General features: G+C 31.9%; 1 protein-coding gene across 3 annotated transcripts in view; it reads right to left on the bottom strand.

The window, feature by feature from the left end:
• Positions 1-26,995, bottom strand: part of LOC129905979 (ATP-binding cassette sub-family G member 4) — a 212,316-nt gene that overhangs the window by 36,989 nt on the left and 148,332 nt on the right. For all 3 annotated transcript variants that reach the window (XM_055981609.1, XM_055981610.1, XM_055981611.1), the window contains exons 3-8: positions 24,595-24,765; positions 24,403-24,539; positions 23,852-23,997; positions 23,538-23,776; positions 23,073-23,483; positions 22,915-23,015 (exon numbers count right to left, since the gene is read on the bottom strand). In XM_055981609.1, coding sequence (XP_055837584.1) covers positions 22,915-23,015; positions 23,073-23,483; positions 23,538-23,776; positions 23,852-23,997; positions 24,403-24,539; positions 24,595-24,765 — 1,205 coding nt within the window. The remainder of the gene's footprint in view (positions 1-22,914; positions 23,016-23,072; positions 23,484-23,537; positions 23,777-23,851; positions 23,998-24,402; positions 24,540-24,594; positions 24,766-26,995) is intronic.

The following is a 26,995-nucleotide window of genomic DNA, read 5'->3' as shown; positions in this document are numbered from 1 at the left end:
TTCTTAAGAAAAAATAGTACACTTTGGGATGTTACATTTTTTTTTGTAAAAGGAGAGTGGGCATTTTGGCCCATTGGTGTAACACATTGAGACATACATCAAATGAAAGGTCTCGAGGAGTGTACTATTTTTTTGTATGGGCACAATTCTGTATCTCGTGCAGGGAAAGTGCAGTAATGCAATTTATGTCTAAAAATGTATGTAATAAAATTCAGAAAAGTATACATTTTGACTAGACGCTCGATTAACTTGGTTAAAAAAAATTACATAACTGTGTTGGGAGATCAATTAGGCTATTCCATCACCAGTTTTCACCCATGAATTAATGCATTTTTCGGTTTTTAAAACACTTTTGTATGGGACGTGGCTCATTTGTGTAACACTTTGATACATACTCCAAATGAAAGGTCTCGATAAGTTTGTTATTTTTTTATATGGCCAAAAGTCTGTGTCTCGTGCAGGGAAAGTGCAGTGATGCGTTTTATGTTTAAAAATGTACATATGTAATAAAACTCAGAAAAGCATACATTTTGACTAGATGCTCGATTGACTTGATTCAAAAACATTATAATAACTTTGTTTTGTTGGACTAATCCATCAACTGCTCTAATTTTCAAAAAAAAAAAAATGGATTTATCGGTTTTTATGGATTTATGAAATGCAATATAAAAAAATGTTTGAGTTAGTATATGATTTTCTGTACTTTGAAATCGTGTGCGAAACTACATTGTTGGTTTGAAAGTAATTTAAATATAAGATAGTTGTGACTAATTTTTCAAAAATGCAAATCAAACTTTAAGTTATATTACTAATAAAATGTTGGAGTGAATTTAAACTCCAAACCATACCTTTTTTTGTTCTAAAAACACAAACATGTAAAATAAGCTGTAATAAATTTTCATTTCATTTTTTTTTTCATTTATTTATTCGATTGAATCTTTTACAATGGGCTTGCGCCTATAAAGTTTAGTAAAAGTTAATTAAGAAAATAATTATTTTAAATTAAATTACAGTATTAGATATTAATTCAAGCAAAATTTGTATGACAAACCAAGTAGTTTTGAAGTAATTTATAATAAGTTTAATCCAATTTTTATTTTTATTCATAATTCAATTCTAATTTTAATTTTCTGCCAAGTATCTGAATAAGGCCGCATCAAACTGCGAAGTGCCACGAAGTCTTCTCATGTCATATGGTAAGCTGTTCCACTGCCTGACAACATTAACAAAAAATTGACGTTCCGAGTTCCTACAACTAAATCTCGGTTGTATAAACAAAAAGGACCGAGACGAGTTTGTAAATTGTATTTTTTCATAAAGGTATAATGGTTCTTTACTAATTAAAATTTTGTTCAGTGTTTTAAGGGTAAAATACTTGAAATATGCGTAAAGACTACAGCCAATGATGCTGTTTGTGTAGCTTGAAACATGGTCATACCGCTTGAGATTGTATACATAACGAACGACATTATTGAATGCTACTGTTAAATTTCTCTTCGATTCTGAGTTATGAGTACTTACAACTTGGCAACCATACGTTATAATTGGAAGAATTAATGTTTTTGCTAATCTAAGTCGAATATGTTGAGGAGTAAATTGTTTGGTTAGAGAGAGACTTTGTAACGATCCATATACTTTGCCGATAACCGTTCGTATATGATCTTCCCATGTAAGGGTACGGTTGAAAAGTACACCTAGGTTTTTTGCTTTTTCAACATATTCCAACTGTTGGCCGCCAAGATACAAATTAGGGAAATAGCTGTAATCAAGGACATTTTTAGAAATGACTAGACATTTAGATTTGCCTGGGTTGAGATGCAGGTTATTTGCGTTTGACCAATTTAATATGCTTTTTAGATCTGCATTTAATCTATCGGCACCATCCTCAATCATACCAAGCTTGCAACTTAGTCTTAGCTGCGCATCGTCAGCATATAAATCCATTGAAGAATATTTCACCTGAAACGGGAGATCATTAATAAAAATGACAAACAGCAATGGACCAAGTATCGATCCCTGCGGAACTCCTGAAAGAAGATTTAAGGGTTGGGATATTTTGTCATCGACAACGACTGCTTGGTTTCTCCCACTAAGGTATGAATAAATCATTTTTGCCGCAGTGTTTGAAAACAGAAATTGTTCCTTTAGCTTTGATATCAGAATTTTGTGGTTGATAGTATCAAAGGCCTTGGAGAAATCCAAAAGCACAAGAAACGATAGTAAATCATTATCAATTGCAGTTCTTATATCATCAGAAACTTTTAATATGGCGGAAATGCAACTGTGATTTTGCCTAAAACCAGATTGTTGAGGGCTTAAAAGCTTTTTTGTGATAAAGAAAGCTGAAATTTGATTGTGAAGTATCTTCTCAAGTACCTTGGACAAAAACGACAAAATTGAAATCGGCCTGAATTCTGGTTGAGATAACCGGGTTGCAGGTTTTTTCAAGACCGGAATCACTTTTGCAGTCTTCCAACAGGATGGAAAATACGAAGTCATGATTATTGTGTTAAAAATATGGGTAAGAGCTGGGAGAATATGCGGTAAAATTATTTTTATAAAAAGTGGATGTATTTCATCAAAGCCCATAGCGTTCGACTTTATTTTGAGAATGGCACTCATGACATCAGCATCATCCACCCTGTTAAACTCAAAACGATTGGCACCATCGGGGTCAACAACCCGAATGTCGTGATTTGTTTCGACACCGTAAGGCGTACCATCCCCAGGGTCAACAACCTGTAAATTTTGGATTTTTGCAAAATCATTATTTAAAGAGTTAGGACATATGTTATTACAGCATGCTTCTTTTTGTCTTCCAACACCAAGTTCTTTAATATTTTTCCACAACGTCTTTGGTGGTAAATTTTTGTCAAGACGTTTTGAATATACGCTAGATTTTGCTTCTTTGATTTTTTTACTAGCAATATTTCTCAAGGTACGAAAAACAGAAAGCATTTCAGGGACCCGAAATCGTTTCCAGCGCTTGTATGCTAGATCTCGCTCTTCTATACATTTATAAATTTCTCTAGTAAACCAGGATTTTCGATTCTGAGTAGTTTTTGTTTTAAGGGGTACATGAGTGTTGAACAGTTCTTTTATAGAGCTTTGCAGGAATGAAACTTGGTCTTCCGGTGACGACATAAGATATATTGTTTGCCAGTTAATCTGTGTTATATCGTGTTCTAAACTACTTAAATTAATAGCTTTGAAGTCTCTATATTTGAAAGATAATTGATTTAACCGTGGAGTTATTTTAAATGTTGCAAACAACAGATCATGCTTTGAAAACGCAGGCGCATTAAGTTGCGAATACAGGAGAACGTTAGCCGTTTTATTAATTAGAAAAAGATCTAATAATGTTGAGGTGGTATTAGTAAAATGTGTTGGATACGAGCTGTTGACTGAAGATAAATTGAAAGTTTTAATTTTGTTTACAAAAGGTAGCGAAGTTTCTCTGTGAAGAAGGTCACAATTGAAATCACCACATAAAATAACTTCACTATATACACATGAAAAACGCTCAAGTTCCGCATAAAAATTTTCAAAGTCAACATATCGATTAGGACGGTAAGCAACCCCCAAAAGACAATTATTAGCACCATTAGGTATTTCTATAAAACAGTATTCAATTGGACTAGAGACACCAGATTTAGCTACATATTTAAAACATATGCTGTCACGAATGAACATTGCGCATCCCCCACCAACACGATTTTCCCTATCAACACGCAATATTTGATATCCAGATAAACTATAAACAACATCTTTAATTCCAGCTTGAAACCATGTTTCAGATACGCAAATTACATCGATATCTGACCCCACAAACGCATCTCTGAATTCATCAATTTTAGCATGTAAGCTTTGAGCATTCATATGGCAAACCTTAAGGCCACCGCATTGATTGCTCAAAACTTTAAGCATAACTTTCAAATTTTGGTTTCTGTTACAGGCTAGAGGATTATTATTAATAATATTATTGCTAGTCATTTTCATAAAATATGAAAAGTGAAATTAATGAATGCAAGAGAACTACTTCGGGGCAATGACAGGTGCGGATTTCAGATAAGCGGCAGGGTTTTAAAGAAAATCTAAACAAAAATTCAAAATTAAATATAATAAAAAAGTTAAAAGAGAAGAAAAAGATAATTATAAGAACTAAAATAATAATCTGGACAAAGTGCAGCTTACAATTCACCATCATCTCCTCCATCTCCTTCATTCGCAAGATCATTGGCAATTAAGTTTAAGCTTTCAATAGTGGATATTAAAAGTGCTTTCTCTTCCAAACTTGCAGTTGATTTTTTAACGTAGACTCTTCCACTGCGTGTGTAAACACTGGAAAGCTTTTTGACACGTTTGAGTTGAAGAGCTTTCCGCAGAATCGAGCTGTTTGTTGATGTTAAGCTCTCGTTGACATATATTCTGCTGTCAGAAGGGATCCCAACGTCACGAAGGCAGGTGCTTGTTTTGGTTTCTTTCCAGCGGCGATGAATCGACCCAAGAAGGTTGTTCTTTTCAGTGGGTGTATTAAATTTAATTATAATTGAGGAGTGCAATTTGCCATCTTTAGGTTTTGCTCGAAATATGTTTACGGGCACAGGTTTTGGGGTGCAGTTAACTGACTCACATAATGTGTTGTACAAGTCTTGTAGATCCTCGTCATTCTCATTTGGGATGCCAACCAGGATGGCATCCGATGACATTTTTTCGCGCTCCAAATCATCAACACGCTGAGCAAGTAACAATGTGTTTTTATCTCCTGCAGTTGGTGGTTGAGGTGTCATTTCCAGCTGTTGGACTCGTTTTGACAGATCATCTATTGTTTGGTCGACCATTTCGAAACGTCGTACAAAATCGCTGTCAATTTTATCAAGTTTCTCGGTTAACCTTTGATTTTCTTTCAATATCAGTTCTCTTAATCCCTTGATTTGTTGTTCAATCTTGAATTCAAATTGTTTGAGACTTTCATTGCTTGACACATTTTTCACAGGTGTAATCGTTTGTTTTTGTGATGCCATGGCCCCTCTCGTAGCATGTTTCTTGTCCACAGGTGGTGACATTTGGGTTTGATAGGATTTCAAGAGAATTTATTTAATTGGATTAAGAAAGTGAAATTGATTGAAACTTCTTCAAAAAAATAAATGACCACAACTTGTGACACTTTTGCAGCACTTTTGAAATTTTATTTATTTAAAATTTAAGGAAAAAACTCAAAAATAAATTGCACTATGAAACTTCGTGTGTCTAGTTTGTCATAGTTGCCAACTTTTTTGAACATTAAATGCAACACTCCACCTTCCACGAGAAAGAGTTTTGTGTCCATTCAAAGGAATAATGCGCTCATCAGTACCTTTTATTTAATGTAAGTCTCAATGTGTTACATTTATTTTTGAGCATAAAATGCACCACTGCACTTTCCCTGCACGAGATAGAGTCTTTTGTCCATACAAAAAAATAACACGCTCATTGAGATCTTTCATCTAATGTGTGTCTCAATGTGTTACACCAATGAGCCACGTCCCATACAAAAGTGTTAAAAAAACCGAAAAATGCATTAGGTAAGTCATGGGTGAAAACTGGTGATGGAATAGCCCAATTGAACTTCCAACACAGTTATGTAATGTTTTTGAAAAAATGTAATCGAGCATCTAGTCAAAATGTATGCTTTTCTTAATTTTATTACACATATTTTTGAACATAAAATGCATCACTGCACTTTCCCTGCACGAGATACAGAATTGTGCCCATACTAAAAAACAATACACTCACCGAGACCTTTCATTTGATGTATGTCACAATGTGTTACACCGATGGGCCACGTCCCATACAAAAGTGCCCAGTCTCCTTTTCATAAAAAATATTTGACAAGACTATAAAGAAAAGTTTTCTGAGCGTTTCAGCCGTTTTGTATTTTTCAATTTTTAATTTGATATGACAGAAAATTGAAATTTACTGATAAGATAAATAATTGCATAATGGATTTTTGAACAAATCGTTAGTTGTTTTCATTGCCAGAATTCAGAGGTTAAGGTAAAAATATGGAGTTTAACACCACCAAGTAATATCTTTTTACCGGCTTCCAAAAAGGAGGAGGTATTCAATTCGACTGTATTTTGTTTTTGTTTTTATTTTTTTTTTACCTTATAACTTTGGACTGAGTGAACCAATTTTGATAATTTTTGTATTGGAAAGCTGGTGGCTGCCATGTGGTCCCATTTCAATTTCGTTCAGTTCTGGCCATAGGAACTATTAAAAAAACCATAAAACCCAGTTTTAGCCATGGAAGTCGGTTTTGTTTTTTGATAAAAATGATTATTGTTCATGCCTTCTAAAAGCATGATTTAGAACAGAAGAACCGGCACCTGAAAGCTGAACAAATAAGCAAGAAACTATTTAATAACTTTTTTGGATAACTTCAGATGTTTAAGCGCAATGTATCAAAACATTTTGAAAAAATCGATTTTTTATAGGAAATTTTTGACAAAAAACCTCCAAGTTTAAGTTCAAGCACTACATTTGTTGAAACAGACGGCCAAACAGTCTAAGAAATAAACTCTCAGACAGAAATACGAACAGATAGACAGAAGGACAGACAGAAAGATGCACAGAGGGACCGAAAGCCAGACAGAAAGACAGACAGATGGACAGACACACAGCGAAACGAAAAGACACATAGACAGACGGATAGACAGACAGCCAAACGGACATACAGACAGATGTACAGACGAACGAATATACGGAGAAGTGGACACACAGATATACGGACGATGATCATACAGACAGTCGGACAGACAGACAGCCAAACGGACAGACAGATGGACAAACGGACACAATAGAGAAACTGACAAACACACAGACGGACATAAAGATATATTTATAGACAAACGTTTAAAAAATTAAAGGGCCGATTTAGGATTATGTGCAGTCAGCATCGTTAAATTTGAGCAGTGAATGGAAATAAAATTATATTATGTCGGAAACAAACATTAAAGGGTCGATTTTAAAAGAAATTGTGAAAAAGAACATCTCCGACCTGAATTCGATTGGCCTTAATTTGTTGGGCATTGTTTGCGACCAGGGTTCAAAATATAGATTTTTTTCAAATGCTTAGGAGCCATTGGAAAAACCTTTTTTTTAAATGAAAAAAAATTACATTTTACGATTTTCCTCATCTATTTAAGAATCTAAGAATTGTTTTAATGTGCAAATACACCTTTACACTCGATGGCGTGGTAAGTTTTGATGTAGTTCGGAATTGTACGATAAAGAAAAAGACAAGGTTACTAAAATGTGTCCAATTTTGACGGAGAAACATATAAAGGGCCCCACCCATAGAATCCGTTGCGTCCGTTGCGTCGAAGTTTTAAAATAAAATACATACGTTCTTATGGAAAGCGACCCATAAGCGACGGATCGGACGGAGACGGACTTCCCATAAGAACGTGTGTATTTTATCGAGCTGTCAGTCAAAAACTTCGACGCAACGGACGCAACGGATTCTATGGGTTGGGCTCTTAAATCCGTCAACGTTTGACAAGATGCGCGTTTCACTGGTTACCCAAGTGATATATCGTCGCCCTAGTATTGAAGTGCCGTATACGCCATTTTTACATTTTTGGGAAATCGCATTTAAATGTTCGGAAGATAATTGCGAAAGAACTAACCGCTCGTATTTTTTGATATTTTAGTATGATATATAATTAAAATGTGTCTTTTATATACATGCTATTGGACATCTGCAATTCGTTTTGTTTTCAAAATATTTAAATTTTTGTCCAAAATGAGTTTGACGTATACGCCATGAAAATCAGAAGTTTTTTTATTCATATACAGTATATTATACACGTACGTCAAAGAAAACATATCGTACGTCAAAACAATTCTCAAAATTTTCTTGCATTGCATGAAAAATTTGACGTAAATGCCAAAATTTCTTGTTTTTGTCAAAACAATAGTGAATATCTTGGCAACGAAAAAAGAAAGAAAAAAACGGATAGCAGATTTGAAAAGAGCAACTTCGAAAACATACGACTGCATACCTAGTTCAAAAAATGCAATTTGGCGTACTCCAATACTAGGGCGACGATATGTATGTTGCTGCAATTAGAAGTTGTATAGACTAAAAATTTATCAACTGCTTCATTCTTCGAACGCTTTGACAAATTAATGGACTGCATGAATAGTGGCTCGTTATTCAAGTCCGCTATCCAAGAAGCCAATGTCGTTTATGAACATATTCAATTTATGTCAAAGAAATACAGAGGCTCAACGACCTATGATCAGCGTTACAGCTAAGCGACTTTAGTCGCTATTAGCGACATTTTCGAGGCCTTAGCGACCAACCGGCGACTTTTTATTCAAAGCGACCTTTTCATCAATTTCATTATAGCGACTTTTTTTTCTAAAAATTGTATTTCTTTTTTACCTCTCAACATTAAGAGCTTCAATTTCTTTTTTCGTTCTGAAAGTATTCTGAGCTTGTTCAAAGCGATGCACAGCGATCGATGGACTCAGACCGAGTTCAATGCTGAACAAGCATTTAGCAATAGAAGTTGAAAAAAATTTCAAACAAATAAAATAATGTTGCAAGAGTCGGTCTAGTTTTTTATTTTAATTTAAAAAAATTGATTTAATGGCGTGAGAGGATAAAAAAGATTGATATTTTTGCTTTTTTTGATGAAAACTGATTGGGTTCAAAAAATTCTAGCTGTTTTTGTAGATGTCGTACAAACATGGTCTATAATATTTTGAGCTGAAATAATAGGCTTTCAGATGATATAAAATTTATTATAAATTGTCATTTAAAAAAAATGGACTTCAAGGTAATTGAAAAAAATTAAGATTGATTTTGTTGCATTTTTTGATGAAAATTGATTGGGTTCAAAAAATTCTAGCTCTTTTTGTAGATGTCGTGCAGACATGGTTGGTATGAATATTTACAGCGGAAACAATAAAATTTATATAACAAAAATGGATTTCTTACATTTTACCCATTGATTGTAAAAACCTAAGTGTGGCTTTATTCTTTAGAAAAAATATTAAACTTTTTAATGGCGTAATTTTTTTTTAATTTTTCACATACAAAAATTGGTATATTGAGAAAAGAAAATAATCATTTTTATCAAAAAAACAAAACCGACTTCCATGGTTCAAAACGGTGTTTTATGGTTCCTATGGCTTAAACTGAATGAAATGCAGCCACTAGCTTTCCAATACAAAAAGAATTATCAAAATTGATTCACTCTGTCCAAAGTTATGCGGTATCACTTCCATCACCCAAAAATCCATTTTTTTTATAAAACAACCTATAATAACTTTTATGTTATCTGAAAACCTATTACTTCAGCTTAAAATATTATCGCTTATATTTGTGCGACTTTTACAATAATCTTTTTTATCAAAAAAACAAAACCGACTTCCATGGATCAAAACAGGGTTTTGTTCCCATAGCTAAAACTGAACAAAATTAAAGTGGGACCACACTGCCACCAGCCACCAGCCACCAGCTTTCCAATACAAAAAGAATTATCAAAATTGGTTCACTTAGTCCAAAGTTATGAGGTAACAAACATAAAAAAAAATACAGACCTGAATACCTCCTCCTTTTTGGAAGTCGGTAAAAAGGTATTTCATTTAGCTTCTTCTTGTAAATTATGATAGGATTCAAAAAGTTATTCCGTTTTTCTACAAATCATACAGTTATACATATATATCGCACCCTCAGTGCAAAAGAGCGAGAACTCAAAAAAGTTCATTTCGAGAAAACGCTTCTGCAAAATACATACTGACTCTAAACTTTCCCCTATAACTTTCCATGGGACAGCAATTTCCATAATGTCAAAGCTCTATTACAAGAACCATTATGTTTATTTTGTAGTTTTAATAAATTTATTTTTTTAAATTGTTTAAATTAGGAAAGATTTTGACTTTTAATATATTAGGAACTGGATAAAAATAGTCATAATCTTTCGAAATTTTCGTTTTTCGCAACATTTCCTTATCATTATCTCAAAAATGTCATTTTTTGGCTTATCGCTCTTTTGCACTGAGGGTGCGATATGTTAGGTCTTAATCTTTAGTTTAAATACTTTACTATACAATTTATTATATCTTATAATTTTTTTACAAGAAAGTTGGCAAATAAATAATTATAAGATAATTTGTTTAACAAAAGCACACGACCTGTTTTCTTATGACGATATGACGTAAAATCATTGTCCGTAAACCGGCTTTACAGACAACCACTTTTTAGTTTCTAATTTTGTTAATTTTTTTTTGTTAATAAAAACTTTGTTTCAAGACAACTTGTGTTTATTTTTCTTTGTAAAAACATATGAAAACGGTTTAGCGACCTTTTTTTTTTCATATAGCGACTTTTTCGACAAAAAAGCGACCTTTCAAAAATTTTCAACGGTAACGCTGCCTGGGATCCTTTGATCACATTTGTGGTACTAGGCATACATTAAATGCTATACTAGATTTGTATCATAAAATGATATCTAGCGACCAGTCAGTTACATAATATATATTAACAAAAAAAACTAATAACAAGACGTTGCCGAAAATCTCTTTAGTGTGGTAAGAGCAAAGGGATGCAACAATAAAAGTCCTTTAGTTTACGAACTCAATATATTGCTGGCCAAAGCAATCTTGAGTCGACTACTCGAATGTCCACCAATCCAAATTATTTGGATGATTAGGATATACCATTGGATAAACACTTTTAAATAAGGTTAAAAACGACATAAGGACTGATCCAATAGTGTCAAAAAGAGATCAGTTAATAGATGACTTTTTTTCAGAAGGAATGTCAGGAATTCCTTTCGATAGATACATTTGATAGTAATCTTAGAATTGAGTTACTTTCCTTAAATATTTCTCAGGTAATGTAGCATTTCAGAACATTCCAAAACAAAAGTTTAAAGTTCTTATTTGCCAAAGTCTTTGAGGAAATCAATTATTTTAATGCAAAAATTCTGTTTTTATCAAAAAATCCAATGAAAATGAAGTAATTTTTAATTTTTTTTTCAAATCTGTAATAAATATTACCTTTTCCTCTTCGGAATTCATCTGATAATATCTATGGCTAAAATATTTTTCAAAATAAATTCAAAAGAAAAAGTTTAAAAAAAGCCATTTAAAAATTTTTAGTAAGGTTTTTTTTTACAAAACTCTGAGTTGAGGACCAATTTTTCAAAAAGTCTTGATTATATAGTGAATTTAAATTTATATAGATAGAAATGAGATTCTGGTTTTTTAAAAAAGTGTATGCAAATATTGTAGGTGCTGCCGTTGGGTTTAAAATATTTTGTTTGCATTTGAAGTCAGTTCGTGAGAAAATTAAAGATAGTCTTTTACTACTATATATTTGTTTTCCTTAAATTACGTAGAGAATCTTTAGTATCATTTATCTTATGAAATTTAAGCAAACAAAATGGTTTTGTTAAAAAAAATTTAATTTCATCGGCAATTTTTAAACTATAGACTTTAAAGTATTTGATTACCGACGTTTAAAAAAAAAAAGATCATCAAAATCAGATCTGTTCGGCCGGGTTTTCTAATAATTTGCTTTAGTTACTACACTAATAAAAATTATTGCTTTATAATGTCTACGAGCTTCAAATTAATTTTTCAAATATCATTAAATTTAAAATTTTATAGGTAAATCAATGAAAAAGTTGAAATATTGTAAACCACCAGCACATTATTGCTCACAGTTTCCTTAATAATTGCTGGATTTGTATATCAATAGAAATGCAATATGATGTATAAAACTAAAAAAAAAAAACCTTGAAAATTTTTGAAAAACTAAAGCAAGAAAGTCTTCAATTCCAAAAACAGACTAAATATTACACTTTTAACTGTTATGATTACTTTTTTTTTCGCAAACTTGATAAATTAAAAATATATCCATATCAAACATTATTGTGCGTCAATTACATGCTTCATGAAAAATAATTGAATTATCCTTATCTGTAAAGCAAAATTCAAGGCTTTTAGTCATAAAATGAATTAATTTTTGAACTAAATATTTAATCCTATGTGGGCTTGAGGTCTTATACTTAGCTTTTTCTAGTTTATAAATCCGACGTTTCGAGTGTGTTTACACTCTTCTTCAGGGATTAAATATTTAATTCAACAAAGGTCACGAAATAAGGAATTATTTAATTTTTGAACTCTGGATTAATCTTAAAAAACAATTAATTATAAATTCGGAAATTTTTGATCATTATAAATGCGATTTTAAATGAAAGATAACATTCAAAGCTTATTAGGGAAAGTGGGGAAAGGCCGCCTGGCTTTTCAGTGTTTAACTGTCTTAAAACCAATAAAAAATTTCTTCTAATTAAAATAAAGGGGCATTAATAGTCGTTTTAAGACCCCGGTTTAGACTGGGGTTTATAAAATGTTATTTAAAAAGGATAAACTCCAGTCTTTTTTAGTAATAACTTAGACAGCGTCAATGAATATGGCCCATAGTCTTTTTTCATTAAGTTTATTATTTTGTTTAGAAACTCTCAAAATTAATAAAAAACACTGAAAAGAAGATAATACGTTTTGAAAAAACATCAAAAAAAAACTAGAGTTTCTAAGATCGTTTGTCTTCATGATAGTACCATGGAAATATATATATTATATACAATGGTCGACCATACCAGAAGGCACTTATTTAATGTTACAAGTGTTGCCAATATTACTTTTTTTCATGCAACAAAGTGCAACGCACTCAACCCTAGATGAATTTATAATAAAAAAGAATATTAGAAATTGCAATTGTTTTTGTAGGCTTTATATGAAAATATGAATATTTTCAAGCGTATTTAGCAAATATTTTCTTTTCTTTTATTAAATATTTTTTTTTTTTGTAAAATACGCAGATTTTTAAAAATTATATTGTTTTTTAATACTTTTGAGTACTTATGACAGTTTTGTTGTTGAAGTGAAAACTTCTTTAGTATCGTAGTGATTTGAAACAAGATGAAACGAAAAAGCGACACGAAAAATCATTTGATTATAACTTCTTTGTTTTAATAGATAGATAAATTAAATTTATACTGTAGAGAGGTAATTAAATAAACTATGACTGTGCAAAATTTCTATTAATTTCATATTCAATATCCTGAGATAATTATCATACAATCAGAAATCAATATTATGTTCCGTCAATAGAAAGCATGAGAGATAATTGAAACAGGAGATGTACCTATAATAAAATTTTGTAGATTCAAAAGTATTTACTTGATCATCAAAATACATTATATTGTTTAAGTTATAATAAACTTTGCATATAAACAAACTCAAACCCACTTTACTGTTAACCCCACTAAAACTTTAACCCCACCCTTATTCCTATAACGTGTCCAAGAAGTAGTTTTTTAAATGATTAAATGTATTCATGTGTACAACAAAAACAAAAAGAAGCAACAAGCACCAAACAGCAAACAAGGACCAACAAACAACCAAACACCCCAATAACCAACCAAACAACTTAATAACAAAAAAACAAACACCTAACAATAAACATGAAACAATGAACATCAGAGAATAAACAACAATTAACAATCGACAGACAAAAAACAAGAGGCAACCAAACAATTAAATCATTATACAACCAAACAACAAAACACTTACAACAAACGAACAATCAAACAAACAATCAAACAAACAATCAAACAAACAATCAAACAAACAATCAAACAAACAATCAAACAAACAATCAAACAAACAATCAATCAAACAAACTAAACAATTAAACATACAATCAAACACAATCAAACAAATAATCAAACAAACAATCAAACAAACAATCAAACAAACAATCAAACACACAATCAAACAATCAAACAAACATACAAACAATCTAACCAACATTCAACTATATACATAAAACACTATACATAAAACACCATATAATTCCACTCATAACCATAGCAGCGAAGCGCTATGCAACGGGCAGGTCGGCTAGTATAGAATAGATATATTGAGCAAGTAATATACTGAGAAAGTTAGCTTTTTGTTTGTATATTTGAGTGTTTTGTGTGTAGGCATTACGTTTAAGACGCTGAAAAGATAAAAAAACATAGGAAAAGACAAAAAAAAAAGGCAATAACAAGAGAAAAGGCAAAAAAGACAATAACGAAAGAAAAGGCAAAAAAAGGCAAAATAAAATACATATATTTGGCACGAGGGAGGGGGACGTGAAACGTGTTTGTTTTTAATCTATAATGTCGTACGATTAAGTAAGAAAAAAAGGCAAATTCCACAACATCCTATCCCTGGTTATTAGTTTCACTATCTCCTAAGTTATGAGATACAAGATGAATATTTGAGAAGTTTCTGGCAAGCACTTCTCAGTGTCTGTATAAAAAACTGAAAATGAATCTTTCAAAAATGGAATTTTTCTGTTTTTACTCTTAATTACCCTCACAATGTTCCAAAATGGTTTACCATTCTTTTCTAACCTACTAAGCCTATGATTTCACTCAACCTTATGATGTCTTAATAACTCATTCGAAATCAGTTTGTTGAAATGGGAAATCATTGTTTTAGAAAAGGGTTGGCGATAACGTTGCCAGTTTCTTTTATGAACATTTGTCACTTTTATTAGTTCTAAAATGTTAAATGGAAGATTCTTATGAGTATCTTTTTTGGCTAGTTTTGGAACACTTTCTTCTATAGAAGAAAGAATAGTTTTTGTAAATTTTTGTATTAGGGTATCCACTTCATCTGTACAGTTAATTGTATCTAAATGAGCAATCATTTTCAAATTTGACATTGACTGTTCTTCTAAAACACTTCCAATTTGCATTTTTCAAATCCTGCAAATGTTGCACTTGTTTTTCACCCGACCATAAAACGTCACAAAAGACCGGATTGTGATCAGAACTGAGAGCAGGAAACGATCTAGATTCTGTAATTAGACTAGAGACATTTGATACAAATAGGTCGAGGATGGAAGGACTTCCACGGGAACCTGCAGGAAAATACGTTGGACACGGTGGATAGAAAACATTTATTGGTAACGACAATGAAAGGTCTGACAAAATATTACCCCAGGCATTTGCTCTTAGGCAACCCCAATCTCTATGACGGAAATTAAAATCCCCTCCTAACAAAAAATCACCACTCATTGTGAAAAACTTCCTCAAATCTTGCTTCAACCATTTTCGTGTAATTTCAGATGAAGAACCACCGGGAAAATAAACAGAGAAAATCTTAACCTACTTTTGATTACGTAACAAAATTTCTACCCCTATGTTTTCAACAATTTTCGTTTGAACTATAGGTAAGAGCGAATGTTGAATTGATTTCCGTATAAAAATCGCAACCCCACCACCCATTTGATCAATCGTATCCATTCGGTAGCATTTGAAAATAGATGATGGAAGTTTGATTTCAGATCTAAGCCAATTTTCAGTTATTAAAGCAACATCAACATCGTTGCCATTCAAAAAATTTATTGCGTATGCCTTTAGCATTCCAAGTAATTATCTTAATATGTGTATCTGCCATTTTACTTATCATTAGAATTTGAATACAAAAACTTAGTAGCTAAACGTGCGATCGCATTAAATTGATCTAATTTTGGATTACAAACAAATAAACTTGTAATCATCTCCGAAAAGAGCGAGTTGAGTTCTTCCATGGAAAATTTTGTTTTACAAACAGATAAACTTGTAATCATCTCCGAACAGAGCGAGTTGAGTTCTTCCATGGAGAATAGTGTAGAGTTGCCAACGCCCACATTGTTGTTGTTGTTAGCTACATTGCTAGTAATGGTTGCATTGTTGTTGTTGGGTACAACATGAGTGTTATCATCCCATACATTATTTGTCAAACCCGAATTTGGTTTGAATTCGGTAAGCTTTTCTCTAATTTGTAGGTATCTAGTTCTACTAATACACGTTGTGTCGGTAGACTTATGATTTCCATTGCAGTTTGCGCATTTAGAGACAGTAGCATTTATCGCATTCAGAGGTATTGTGTGGGCCGGCGGCGCAGTTTGCACAAAAAGTTTTAATGTGACAATTTCTCTGTCCATGCCCAAACATTTGGCAATTGTGACATTGAGTCAGCTTACCTTTAATTTTGCGTTGAAAGCTCCAACTCACTTGGGTGTGCAAAATAGATCGAAAGTTTTTTCTTAGATCCACTAATTTGATGGAACCATTAACAAGAGACACAATATAGAACGTATCACTGTATTGATCGTATTTTTTATTTATTTTTTTAAGTTGAATGCACTGTAGGCCAAGTGAAGTGAGTTCATTTTTAAGAACATTTATATCTATATCTTCTAAGCCATATAAGACAACTTTAAATGCACCTGTACCTTTGAAGTCATGAGAAAAATATTGACAGTTTTCTTCTTTAAGTTTATTAATTACACTGGTTAACAAGGGTTCTGTTGCCGGAACCAAAATATACTTTTCTGAAGGTTTTCGGTGTGCTGAACTCGAATCCGAAGTCAAAAAAATTCTAGCAGCTCGCGTTTTTGAAATATTACCGTTAGAAAATGCAAAAAAAAAACGTTTTTTTGACTACTTCGGACGTAGTCCGAATCCGAATCTGTTTAAATCTTTCCGATATCTTTCGTATAGGTCGAGATATCTTAAGATGAAGTAAGTGTGTTTTGCTCAAAAATCATAGAGGATGTAATAACTTTATACCAGGGTTTCTGGGATACGAATATGATGTCCGATTATTGTTGGTCTCTTATACGTCATTTTCCAAAGTCAGCACACCAGAGGAGAGCCTTAAAACGAAGTTTTTTGGAAACTAATGGTTAATTTATTTTTTTAAATAAAGTTTTTCTAAGTAAATACATGTTTTATTCTGTTTTATATCTATTTTGCTGAAACTAAGAAACTAGAGCTGATGAAAGTCTTTTAATTACATTTTTGAAAAGGGTATTAAATATGTAGTCAGCAACAGCTAAAATTTTTTCGACAACACATGTGCTGCTTGGCTTACCAATGTATTATAAAGTTATTACATCCTCTATGATTTTTGAGCAAAACACACTTAGTTCATCTTAAGATATCTATACCTATACGAAAGATATCGGAAAGATTTAAACAGATTTTGAAAGAAGAAAAACAGGCCTTTTAGAAACCGTTACAATTTTAATTTTTTTTCTTACATGAAAAAAAAAGTCCGAAGTAGTCAAAAAAAGGTTTTTTTGCATTTTCTAACGGTAATATTTCAAAAACGCGAGCTGCTAGAATTTTTTTGATTCGGATTCGAGTTTAGCACACCTTCAGAAAAGTATATTTTGGTTCCGGCAACAAAAAAAAAGTTTAATTTTGTAAACCAGTGTTATGATGTTGAAAGAATCAAGAGAGTTGCACACAATTTTAATGCAGATTGAAAGTTTCTTAATTGAATAGTCGGATACTTTTAATGTTTTCATAAGGGAATGCACATATTCTGCTGACTTTTGCAGCACTTTGATAGGAGGCACATACACTTTTTTAATAAATAGGTGTCTCTGTGTCATCCATATCTGAATTGGCAGTATCTGGGTGACGTTGTAAAGGAGCAAATTTATTATGAAATAAATGTTTGGGAAACATTGTGGAGCACAGTTTTTTATCCGAGGACAAGTTAATGTGCCCGGGTACCGGCGATCTATTACGTTTGGTAATGGTGAACTTTGGAACTAGCGACAGAGATGAAAAACGTCATGCGCAGTTGAAAGCTCGGGTTATACTGACCCTTACGTATATTCTTTATATAATTTTGTCTTTAGTTAAAAGTTAGCAGAAACAAATTATTTTGGCCATTTTTAGTCGTGTTTGGTCATTTTTATTTACATTCTTGGTCACAATTTTTTTTTTAAGTGGCAACCGTGCTAATGACGGAGTAGGTGGTGGAGTTTACTCAGAAAGACTTAATGTTAGTCTCTCCTTCCGTCTCCCTTATTACTGCAGCGTGTTCCAAACGGAAATAATGGCCTAGGCTTGATCCAAAACGTTCAAAAAATGTATTGTCTCTAAGCAGATTGCATATCAGCTCTGTAATAGGTGTCTTAACCGGACACTGTCTCATAGGTAGACACGCCTAGAAGATACTAGTGAATTAATTAATGCTGACATCTTCCACCTTCACCGCTTCATTAAAAGCTCCAATTGGTTTACTTAGTGAGGAATTTCCTTGCAAAATAATGGTATCACTACAGACCAATAAGTGGTCTAAGTGTGACAGTCGTTTTCCTGACAGCCATTTCTACCTAACCTAACCTAGGAAAACATTCTAGACTAACTATCGAAAACAAATTATTAGTTTACAAGTGGACAAATGATATTCAGCTCTGGAGTTGTACCTGTGACACAAATTTAAATCGATTGCAAGCGAAGAAATAAAAACTTTTGCCCAAATGCATAGAAAACGGTTAGTCGAACTACGTTTGCGAAGGACTAAACCTTCCGATTTGGTACAGTGAAATTTTTCAATTTAATTCCTTTATTTCAAAATATCGGCATTGATTAACATAAATTTAAATGTTTTAGAGTTTTTATTTGTTTAACTTCCTTTACAATTTTTTTTGATAACAAAATTTAAACCATTACTTAAATGATTTAATTTAAAACAAATGTTTTTTATTTATTTTTAAATATCATCAGTAGGAACTTTCACCCGAAAGTTACCTAACCTACAACACGGAACTTAATTTGGAGAAAGATAAATTGCTAGATAAGTTCCATCTGAACATAGTTGCAATCGGGAGGAGGAGGTTGTTTTAGTGGTCAAGAGTAACACATATCTATGAGCACGCGTTTTCCTGTCCTCATAGAATCTTTTGAAGATTTCAACACCTACCCACGGAAAATAAAATTAGTCGCCCGCCTTACCACCTGAATAAACCTGCTATGAAAATATGGATCGCGATTTTTATTCTAGTGCCAAGTTGCAAAAAACAAATGAACCTTTCACTCAAATTTTAAGATTTTCTGTTTTCTCTATAAAAATAATAAGAAATCCTTATAAAAAAACCTTATTAATCGTTGATTATAATAAGATTTCCTTATAAAACATATGGGCAGTAAAACAATATGGCAATCTGTTAGTTTTTAGGTGGTCATATATTTCTCTGTGCAGAAAGTTACATTCAATAAACAATTATCTACCTTATAAAATTCTTATGGCCCTATTTCTTCGTATATTATTGTACGGCTGCGAGGTTTATAATGGTTGCAACGTCCAATTACGTAACAAATTTAAGGTCTGTTCTGATTTAACTGAGTTGTGAGATTTGTTTTTAAAAAAAGGAGATATGATCATATAAGTGATTTTGTTTTCAAGTTTCTTGGTTTATCTTTTGAAAATTTCTTCGAGTTTCGTTCGATATTCTTTCTTTTTTAAGTGATTAAAACAAAAACTCCCTCTTATATCTACAAAAACATAATTTTTAGTCGCCTTCGACTCCACCCGACAAAAAAATGACAGTTGCACACAGAGCTAACATAATGAGGCGTTCCTACATGTTTCGTTCAACTGCATTTTGGAACTCTTTGACAGATCATATCATTTCAAAGTCCTTTCTTGTCTTAAAAAAAGATATTCGTCAATATTTATAATGTACAGAGTATGGTTGACTTAGTAGGGTAGGATGGTATAAGAGTGCCCGGTCGATAAGAGTGCGCAAAGCGATTAACTACGATTTGAAAAGGAATATACAACTGAACGCACTTATTTTGGAGAGATCTAAGTGAGTTTGATCTACTGTAAAAATTTCATGCAAATGTGTTTGTAAACAGAGGTGCTAGTTAAATTTAAGTTTTTTAGCTCTTTTTTTCTAATTTTTCTTGTCAAAAAAGTTAAATTTTGCGCTAAACTACAAAAAATAACAATAAACAAAGCATGGGATTTGAAAAGTCCACAAAAAGAAAACATTTGGTGAACACGTAAGATTGGTCATAAAGTGTATTGTGAAATAAATATATATATATTAGGGTTGGTCAAAAAAATCGAAATTCTTTTTTTTTAATTGGTATTCCGAAAAATCGATTGCTAGACCCCTCTAGAATATACACACCAAATATGAGCTCTTTATATTAATGGGAAGGTCCTCCGCTTTGCAATTTTCCATTTTTACATCAAGCTTCTACTAAAAATAAATAATTTTTTTATTAATTGACTTTTTAGCAAATTTCTTTTCATATTCTTGTAGGAAATTGAACGCTCTACAAAAAAGGTCTTATACACTTTTTTCGTTTATCTAACCGTTGAATAGATATTTGAGGTCCAAAAATTGATAAAATCTTTAAAAGTTCGTTTTTTGTTCTTAATTTTGTAACAAATTGAAAAATTATAATGATCAAACGCGCAAGACATATTCTTGCTGGAAATTGATTGTTCCACAAAAAAGGTCTTGTTAACTTTTTTCATTAATTTAACCATTCTAAAGATATTCGAGGTCAAAGTTAAAAAAAAATAATAAAAACATTTTATATTTTTTAAAATTTTCCAGCTCACTGAAAATTCATTATTTTCAATTTAGCTAGACGTATTCTTGTAGGGGGTTAAACTTTCTACAAAAAATCCCTTGGCATCAAATTGATTGCTTTAACCGTTTAGAAGATATTCGTATCCAAATCGCTATACATACGGGTCATAAGAAAACTATTGAAATCAGTGAGCATTGGTTTGGATACGAATATTTTCTAAGGGGTTAAGGCAATCAATTTGATTCCAAGGAATTTTTTGTAGAACGTTTAAGTCCCTACAAGAATATATCTTGCTAATTTGAAAATAATGAAGTTTCAGTGAATTAGAATTTTTTAAAAATATAAAATGTTTTTATATATTTTTTTAACTTTGACCTCGAATATCTTTAGAATGGTTAGATTAATGAAATATATATATATATTCTTCGATTACATGTCTGAACGTGTAAGAGTGCACAGTGCACACCATGATGAAGTATAAGAGTACCTACGCGGGTTATAAGAGCAGTAAATGCTACCCAAGGTTCCAAAATAACTGCCATTTGACCATACATAACTAATGAATTAATACTTTTTTGTTACCAGTTTTAAGTTTTTTCGTTGCTTTGATTATACACTAAAAACCATATATGTACCTATAAAAAACGTATTATTTATTTGGTGTTTTGCCTAAAGTGCGCACTCTTGTACCACCTTACCCTATGTAATTTTGTTACCTTATTATTGAATTTTTTTTGTTGATTATTCTTATTTATTTATGTTATATTTGAATTTTATGTATGATACGTTGAATGTCTTTGATTGAGATAAACCAAGCAAATTACAAATTGTCATTCTGGTATTCAAGTGCAGTAAACGCCAAATTGCACTTTTTGAACTAGGTATGCAGTCATATGTTTTCGAGGTTGCTCTTTTCAAATCTGTTATCCGTTTTTTTCTATCTTTTTTCTTTGCTGAGATATTCACTATATTTTTGACAAAAACAACAAATTTTGGCATTTACGTCAAATTTTTCATGCAATTCCCGAATAAAAATTGAATTTTTAAAGAAAAAAATCTTGAACGCCGCACCACCGCGCCGTTTGCAGGAATTTTCGCCGCACCCACCGCCGCATCACGACTGCAGCACGTCCGCACTATTTCATTTTGAATGAAAAATTCGGTGCACGACCGCAGCACCACGACTGCAGCACTACCGTACTATTTCATTTTGTATGAAAAATTCGCCGCACCATGATTCATAATTTTGGAATTTGGAAAAATAAAAAAAAACTACCGACGAGAAGAAGATTCGAACCCGAGCACTTTCAATTAGATGTCCAACGCTTTAACCACTCGACCCACCAAGTCATGTTTGCATGAACTAGAAATTTGCTACTTAAGCCAAAATAACATTGAAGACGACTTAAACATTTTTATAAGTAGAATTGTTTTCATACAAAATCAAATAGTGCGGGCGTGCTGCAGCGGTGGTGCGGCGGTTTAGAAATGTTTGATCATAGTGCGGGCGTGGTGCAGCGGTGGTGCGGCGAAATTCCATTTTTACTCGGGCTTACGAACATTTTGAGAATTGTTTTGACGTACGTCTTACATCGTTTATGTTTTTTTTACATACGTGTATGAATAAATGAGACTTCTGATTTTCATGGCGTATACGGGAAACTCATTTTGGACAAAAATTTAAATATTTTTAAAACTAAACGAATTTCAGATTTCCAATAATATGTATAGAAAAGATACATTTTAACTATATATCATACTAAAAAAATTAAAAAATGCCAGCGGTTAGTTTTTTTGCAATAATCTTCCGAACATTTAAATGCGATTTCCCAAAAAAAAAAAAGGGCGACGAAATATGTTTAAATAAAAAAAATAATATTAAAATAGTTGTATCTACATATATTGTTATCTATTTCCTATTAAACTAAGAATTACTTAGCTTAGTGGCCTCTTTGATGGTCTGTAAAGGTCCTAGGCTGCATTTTGGTTTTTAAAATAAGAAAAAAAAAAATAAAAAAAAAGTCAAACGGTTGTCGGAAAGATTTAAACAGTTTTTGGATGAAGAAAATCTGTAGCTAAGAGTACCGTTACAAATTTGTTTAAAAATGAATTACCTTACGTAAAAACATTATCTCGAAAACAGCCAAAATAAAGTTTTTTTGCATTTTATAACGGTAAATATTTCAAAAATCAAATTTTTCTGACTTCGGATTTGAGTTCAGGATCCCATAAACCTCTAGAAGAGTATAATCTTGGTTCTTGTGACAAAAAAGGTCAATTTTGTTGACCACTGTTATTTTACATTCGTATAAGTGTCTATTCTTCGTCTGGAAAACAGTATTATTAAAAATGGTAGCATAGTGTATTCTTAATTCAACGAAGAATGTAAGACTAATGCGCCTAATGAGTTAATGAAAAAAAGATGCTATATTTTTATAAGACAAAATGTTTTGCTTACAGAAAGTGGTAAGTCCAGTATCGTTATTGAAGCATAATAAGATTTCAGTGAGTACCACCTATTGAAGTGTTCTTTAAGTAGTATAGACATCTCAATCGGGACTGGAATAATTTATTTTAGAGACAGAAAAATTTTATAAATAAAAGTTTAAAACTCACATGTTAGTACAGTGAGCATCATTGTTGTCATTGAATGATGCATTAATATAGCGAATAGCAGATTATAGTTATCCAAAACTCTCGATCCCTCATTGCCAGCTTTATAGTAAAGAAGTCCAAGAATCAACGCCATAAAGACGTTCACAGCAATTCGCAAATGTGTAAGAGTTGTGTCCCTCTTTGTTTTAATCCATCCTCTTTTTATTAAGACATTCAGTTGATTAAAAAAATTAGTATCCTCAAGAGATTTTTTGTTTAATCTTTTTTGTACAGGATATTTTTTTATTAGGGCTTCAGAATTTAAAATTTGATCTGGCTTATCGAACCAAACCAAACTTTTACCATTTTGTGTTGCTAACTTAAGGATTTCTACTTTATCGTTACCGTATTCACCACACGCAAGTTCAATTACTTAATAAAATAACGGTAAAAAATAAAATTCAATAGGTTACTTATTAAACTTACTATAATCTGCTGGATTGTGGTACATAGGGCATGGCAATCGTATTGTTTGTAAAAATGGCACAAGATTTTTTGTACTCCCTTGATAAACGCAGTACCCCGTTGATAGGACATACACTTGATTGAATTCTTCGAACAGCTTTGCCGTTGGCTGATGAATTGTACAAATGATCGTCCTTCCTTGACAAGCCAATTTTTTTAAGAGTTGTAAAACCTTTGAGCATGAACTGCTATCCAACCCCCTAGAAATATATTTCATAAATCAATTTACAATAATATACGATGTTAGAGGTTCTCATCAATTTCTTAATTCATACGTTGTGGGCTCATCCAAAAACATGATTGTTGGATTGTTTAGTAGCTCCATTGCAATTGAAAGTCTTTTCTTTTGTCCTCCTGATAAAAGTTTTGTCAGAGTTAGATCATGTTGATATAAACCTAGCAGAAGAAGAATACTTTCGATCTGTATAAAATATGAAATGGAAAAGGTGTTTATTAGTGTTATACGTATACAATAAAAATTGTTAATAAGTTTCACTTTTACTATTATAGGGCCCTAACGAATTTTTGGATTTCTAATAACTAGTTCACTGCCAATATATCTAAAAAATGAGTTTCATAATATTAACTAGTTCATAATTTTTTCTATTTCAAGTTTTTTGAAAGAAAAGTTAAATTTCTTACTCTACCCTACACGAAATATTTTGTATTAATAACAGCTGCGTTCCTTTGGAAACATTTATCTACTGCTTAACACTTAAAGCTGATTGGAACTACTTTTTCAATATAGCAAAAGTAGTTCAAAGTAGTTTTAAGTACATAATGTATGTACTAAATTTTTCTGAAGGGACGTAGCTAACTTTCTTACCCTTTCCGCTTTTTCTTCTGGTGAAATATATGGTCCAAACTTCAGCCCAGCAGCTATCTGCATATTTTCATACACAGTAAGCAATGGTTGTAGACGATCGTCTTGTGTTATGTAGCAAGACATTCGTCTAAATGCAGCTATTAAAAAACAGACCTTCGTATTATAAAACATTTTTTTTTTTTCAAAACTTACTCAAATCTCTCCTCCGTCCATTTAAAAGTATAGATCCATCTACTCCTGTTGTTTTGAAACCAGATAAAACATCAAGAAGAGTTGACTTTCCTGCTCCAGAAGGACCCATAATTGCAATAAGCTGATTACCAGGAAATTTCCCACAAACATCATGCAAAATTTCTTTTGTTCCTTAAAATAAAGAATATATTTGTTAGTCTAGTACTGCAAAGTTTAGAAGGTTAACTTAGAACTTAGCTTAACTAGTTTAGAATTTTTAAGAAAAATTGTTACAAAAATCTACTTCCATAAGTTTTACAAAATCTAAAAAAAAATGTCACGTCTCTAAAAAAGTAGGTATTTCGTATTTAAATAAGACTCTTGATTAATTATAAATCTTTTATTAATCAAATATATAAATCTAATAGCTAAAGAAAGCATAAGTAAAGCCAATGAGGTAAGAGCAAAAAGAGAAAGAAAACCAAGTATGAAATATCATAAGTAAATTACACGGTGTAACACTCAAAATATACGCGGACGGAGACCTATCACGTTTTGTAGAGCTAGTCGCACTGATTACGAAACTGTATTTAAAAAGTCCCTAACACCCCCAAAATCTGGAGTTAGGGGCAAAAAACGGTTTTTTCGACCTTCCACCATTGAAAAAAATCTAGCTTCGTCAAACTATATGTTTCTATGAATTCTAGTTTTTGGGAAAATGAAAAATTATTTTATCAGATTTTTCTTTTTTCAAAATATTCTCAAAAACTAGAAGACATAGAAACATATAGTTTTCACTGTTCGATAAGGAATCAATTGATATAGTTTTCTGAGTGAGAAAAGTTTTTATTAAAATTCACAGTCTGGACAAAAACAGTATAAAATGAGTTTTTAAAATTTTTTTCGCCTATTTTTAACTTTGAAATCGATTATATCAAAAACTATTGGTTATAATATATTGAATTAAAACTAGGAATTAAATGTACAATTTTGCCTTTCGGAAATGTTGCCGTTGATTTTTAATAATTTTTTTTATTTTGATATTTTTTTTAGAAAACTGTCCCTCCCACCTAAACGGGGGGAGATAGACCCTTTCCCAAAGAAAATAATGTTTGTATTGAACTCCTCTACAAAAACCCGTTATCAAATCCTGTCGCCCAAGTTATCCCATTACGTGCCAAAACTACATTTTTGTTCTATACCTAAAAATTCGAATATCTGTATGTGGGTTGAAATCGTAAAATTTTTTTTCTAAGCCAATTTTAAACTGATTTTCATACAAAATACCTCGTTTGATTTGGAAATAAATGTTATTTTAGAATATATTTTTACAACAGCATGTTGTTGTGAAAATATATACTTTAATTTGATGTCGAATTTGGGTAAATGACGAAAAAATAGATTTTTTGAACTTTGACAGCTTATAAATTCTAGGTGGTTTAACCGAGTTACATGTTTTATACATTGTTGAAAAGGTATATTTATTTTCTATCAGAAACTGTAAAAAATCGGAAATGGGTACAAATTTGACGAAGCTAGATTTTTTTCAATGGATGCAGGTCGCCCCTAACTCCAGATTTTGGGGGTGTTAGGGACTTTTTAAATACCGTTTCGTAATCAGTGCGATTAGCTCTACAAAACGTAATAGGTCTCCGCCCGCGTATATTTTAAAACCTCATTTTTGTAACACCGTGTTATCGAAAGTAAAGTGTACATACTTCCTGTACATTAAGGTTATAACACATTGTCTAATGTAATCGAAATGTATTACAACTTTCCCCGTGTTTGCTTTAGCCTTTACATATATATTTAAAGGGTTTTCCAATAAGAGGTGTTATTTTGAGAAAAATGGCATTTTTTGAGAAAAATGATCGGATGTTTATTTTATTATAAAGAGGAAGGTATGCCGTTAATAATGGAACACAACATCAGCCAAATGGCCGCCACGACCACGCTTACAGGACCATATCCTTTTCATGAAATTTTCCATAACCAAATCGCAAAGTGGCTGCCCTATGTCCTCGATAGCCTCACGAATTCCATCTTTGAAGTCTTGAATCGACGCTGGGCTGTCGGCGCACAGTGGCCCGTTTTGACTTTTTTGCTTGCAAAATCAATATCTTCTAAACAAATAAAGATATCGTCACATTTTTTTTTTTAATTGAAGGAAATTTCCAAGGCTATGAAAATTGTGAGTTTCACAAAAAAACTTTACAGGGTGTTTCAGAATTTGGTGTTAAAGTAAGAAGTTTTAGATAAGGTGATAAACAAACACTATGGTATATTGATATACAATCGTCAAAATCAATTTCTGAAGTAATCTGAGTGAAGTGACTCAGTGGGGAAAAAGGAAAAGAACCAATTCGAGTGAAACAGTTTGGAAAAATGTATTTTTTTTTTTTTAATTTGTATGCAATTTTTT

Source organism: Episyrphus balteatus, chromosome 1 (assembly GCF_945859705.1).
Source record: "Episyrphus balteatus chromosome 1, idEpiBalt1.1, whole genome shotgun sequence".
Classification (NCBI taxonomy): domain Eukaryota; kingdom Metazoa; phylum Arthropoda; class Insecta; order Diptera; family Syrphidae; genus Episyrphus; species Episyrphus balteatus.
Note: the sequence above shows the minus strand (reverse complement) of the source record. Positions and strands in the feature narration are given on the sequence as shown.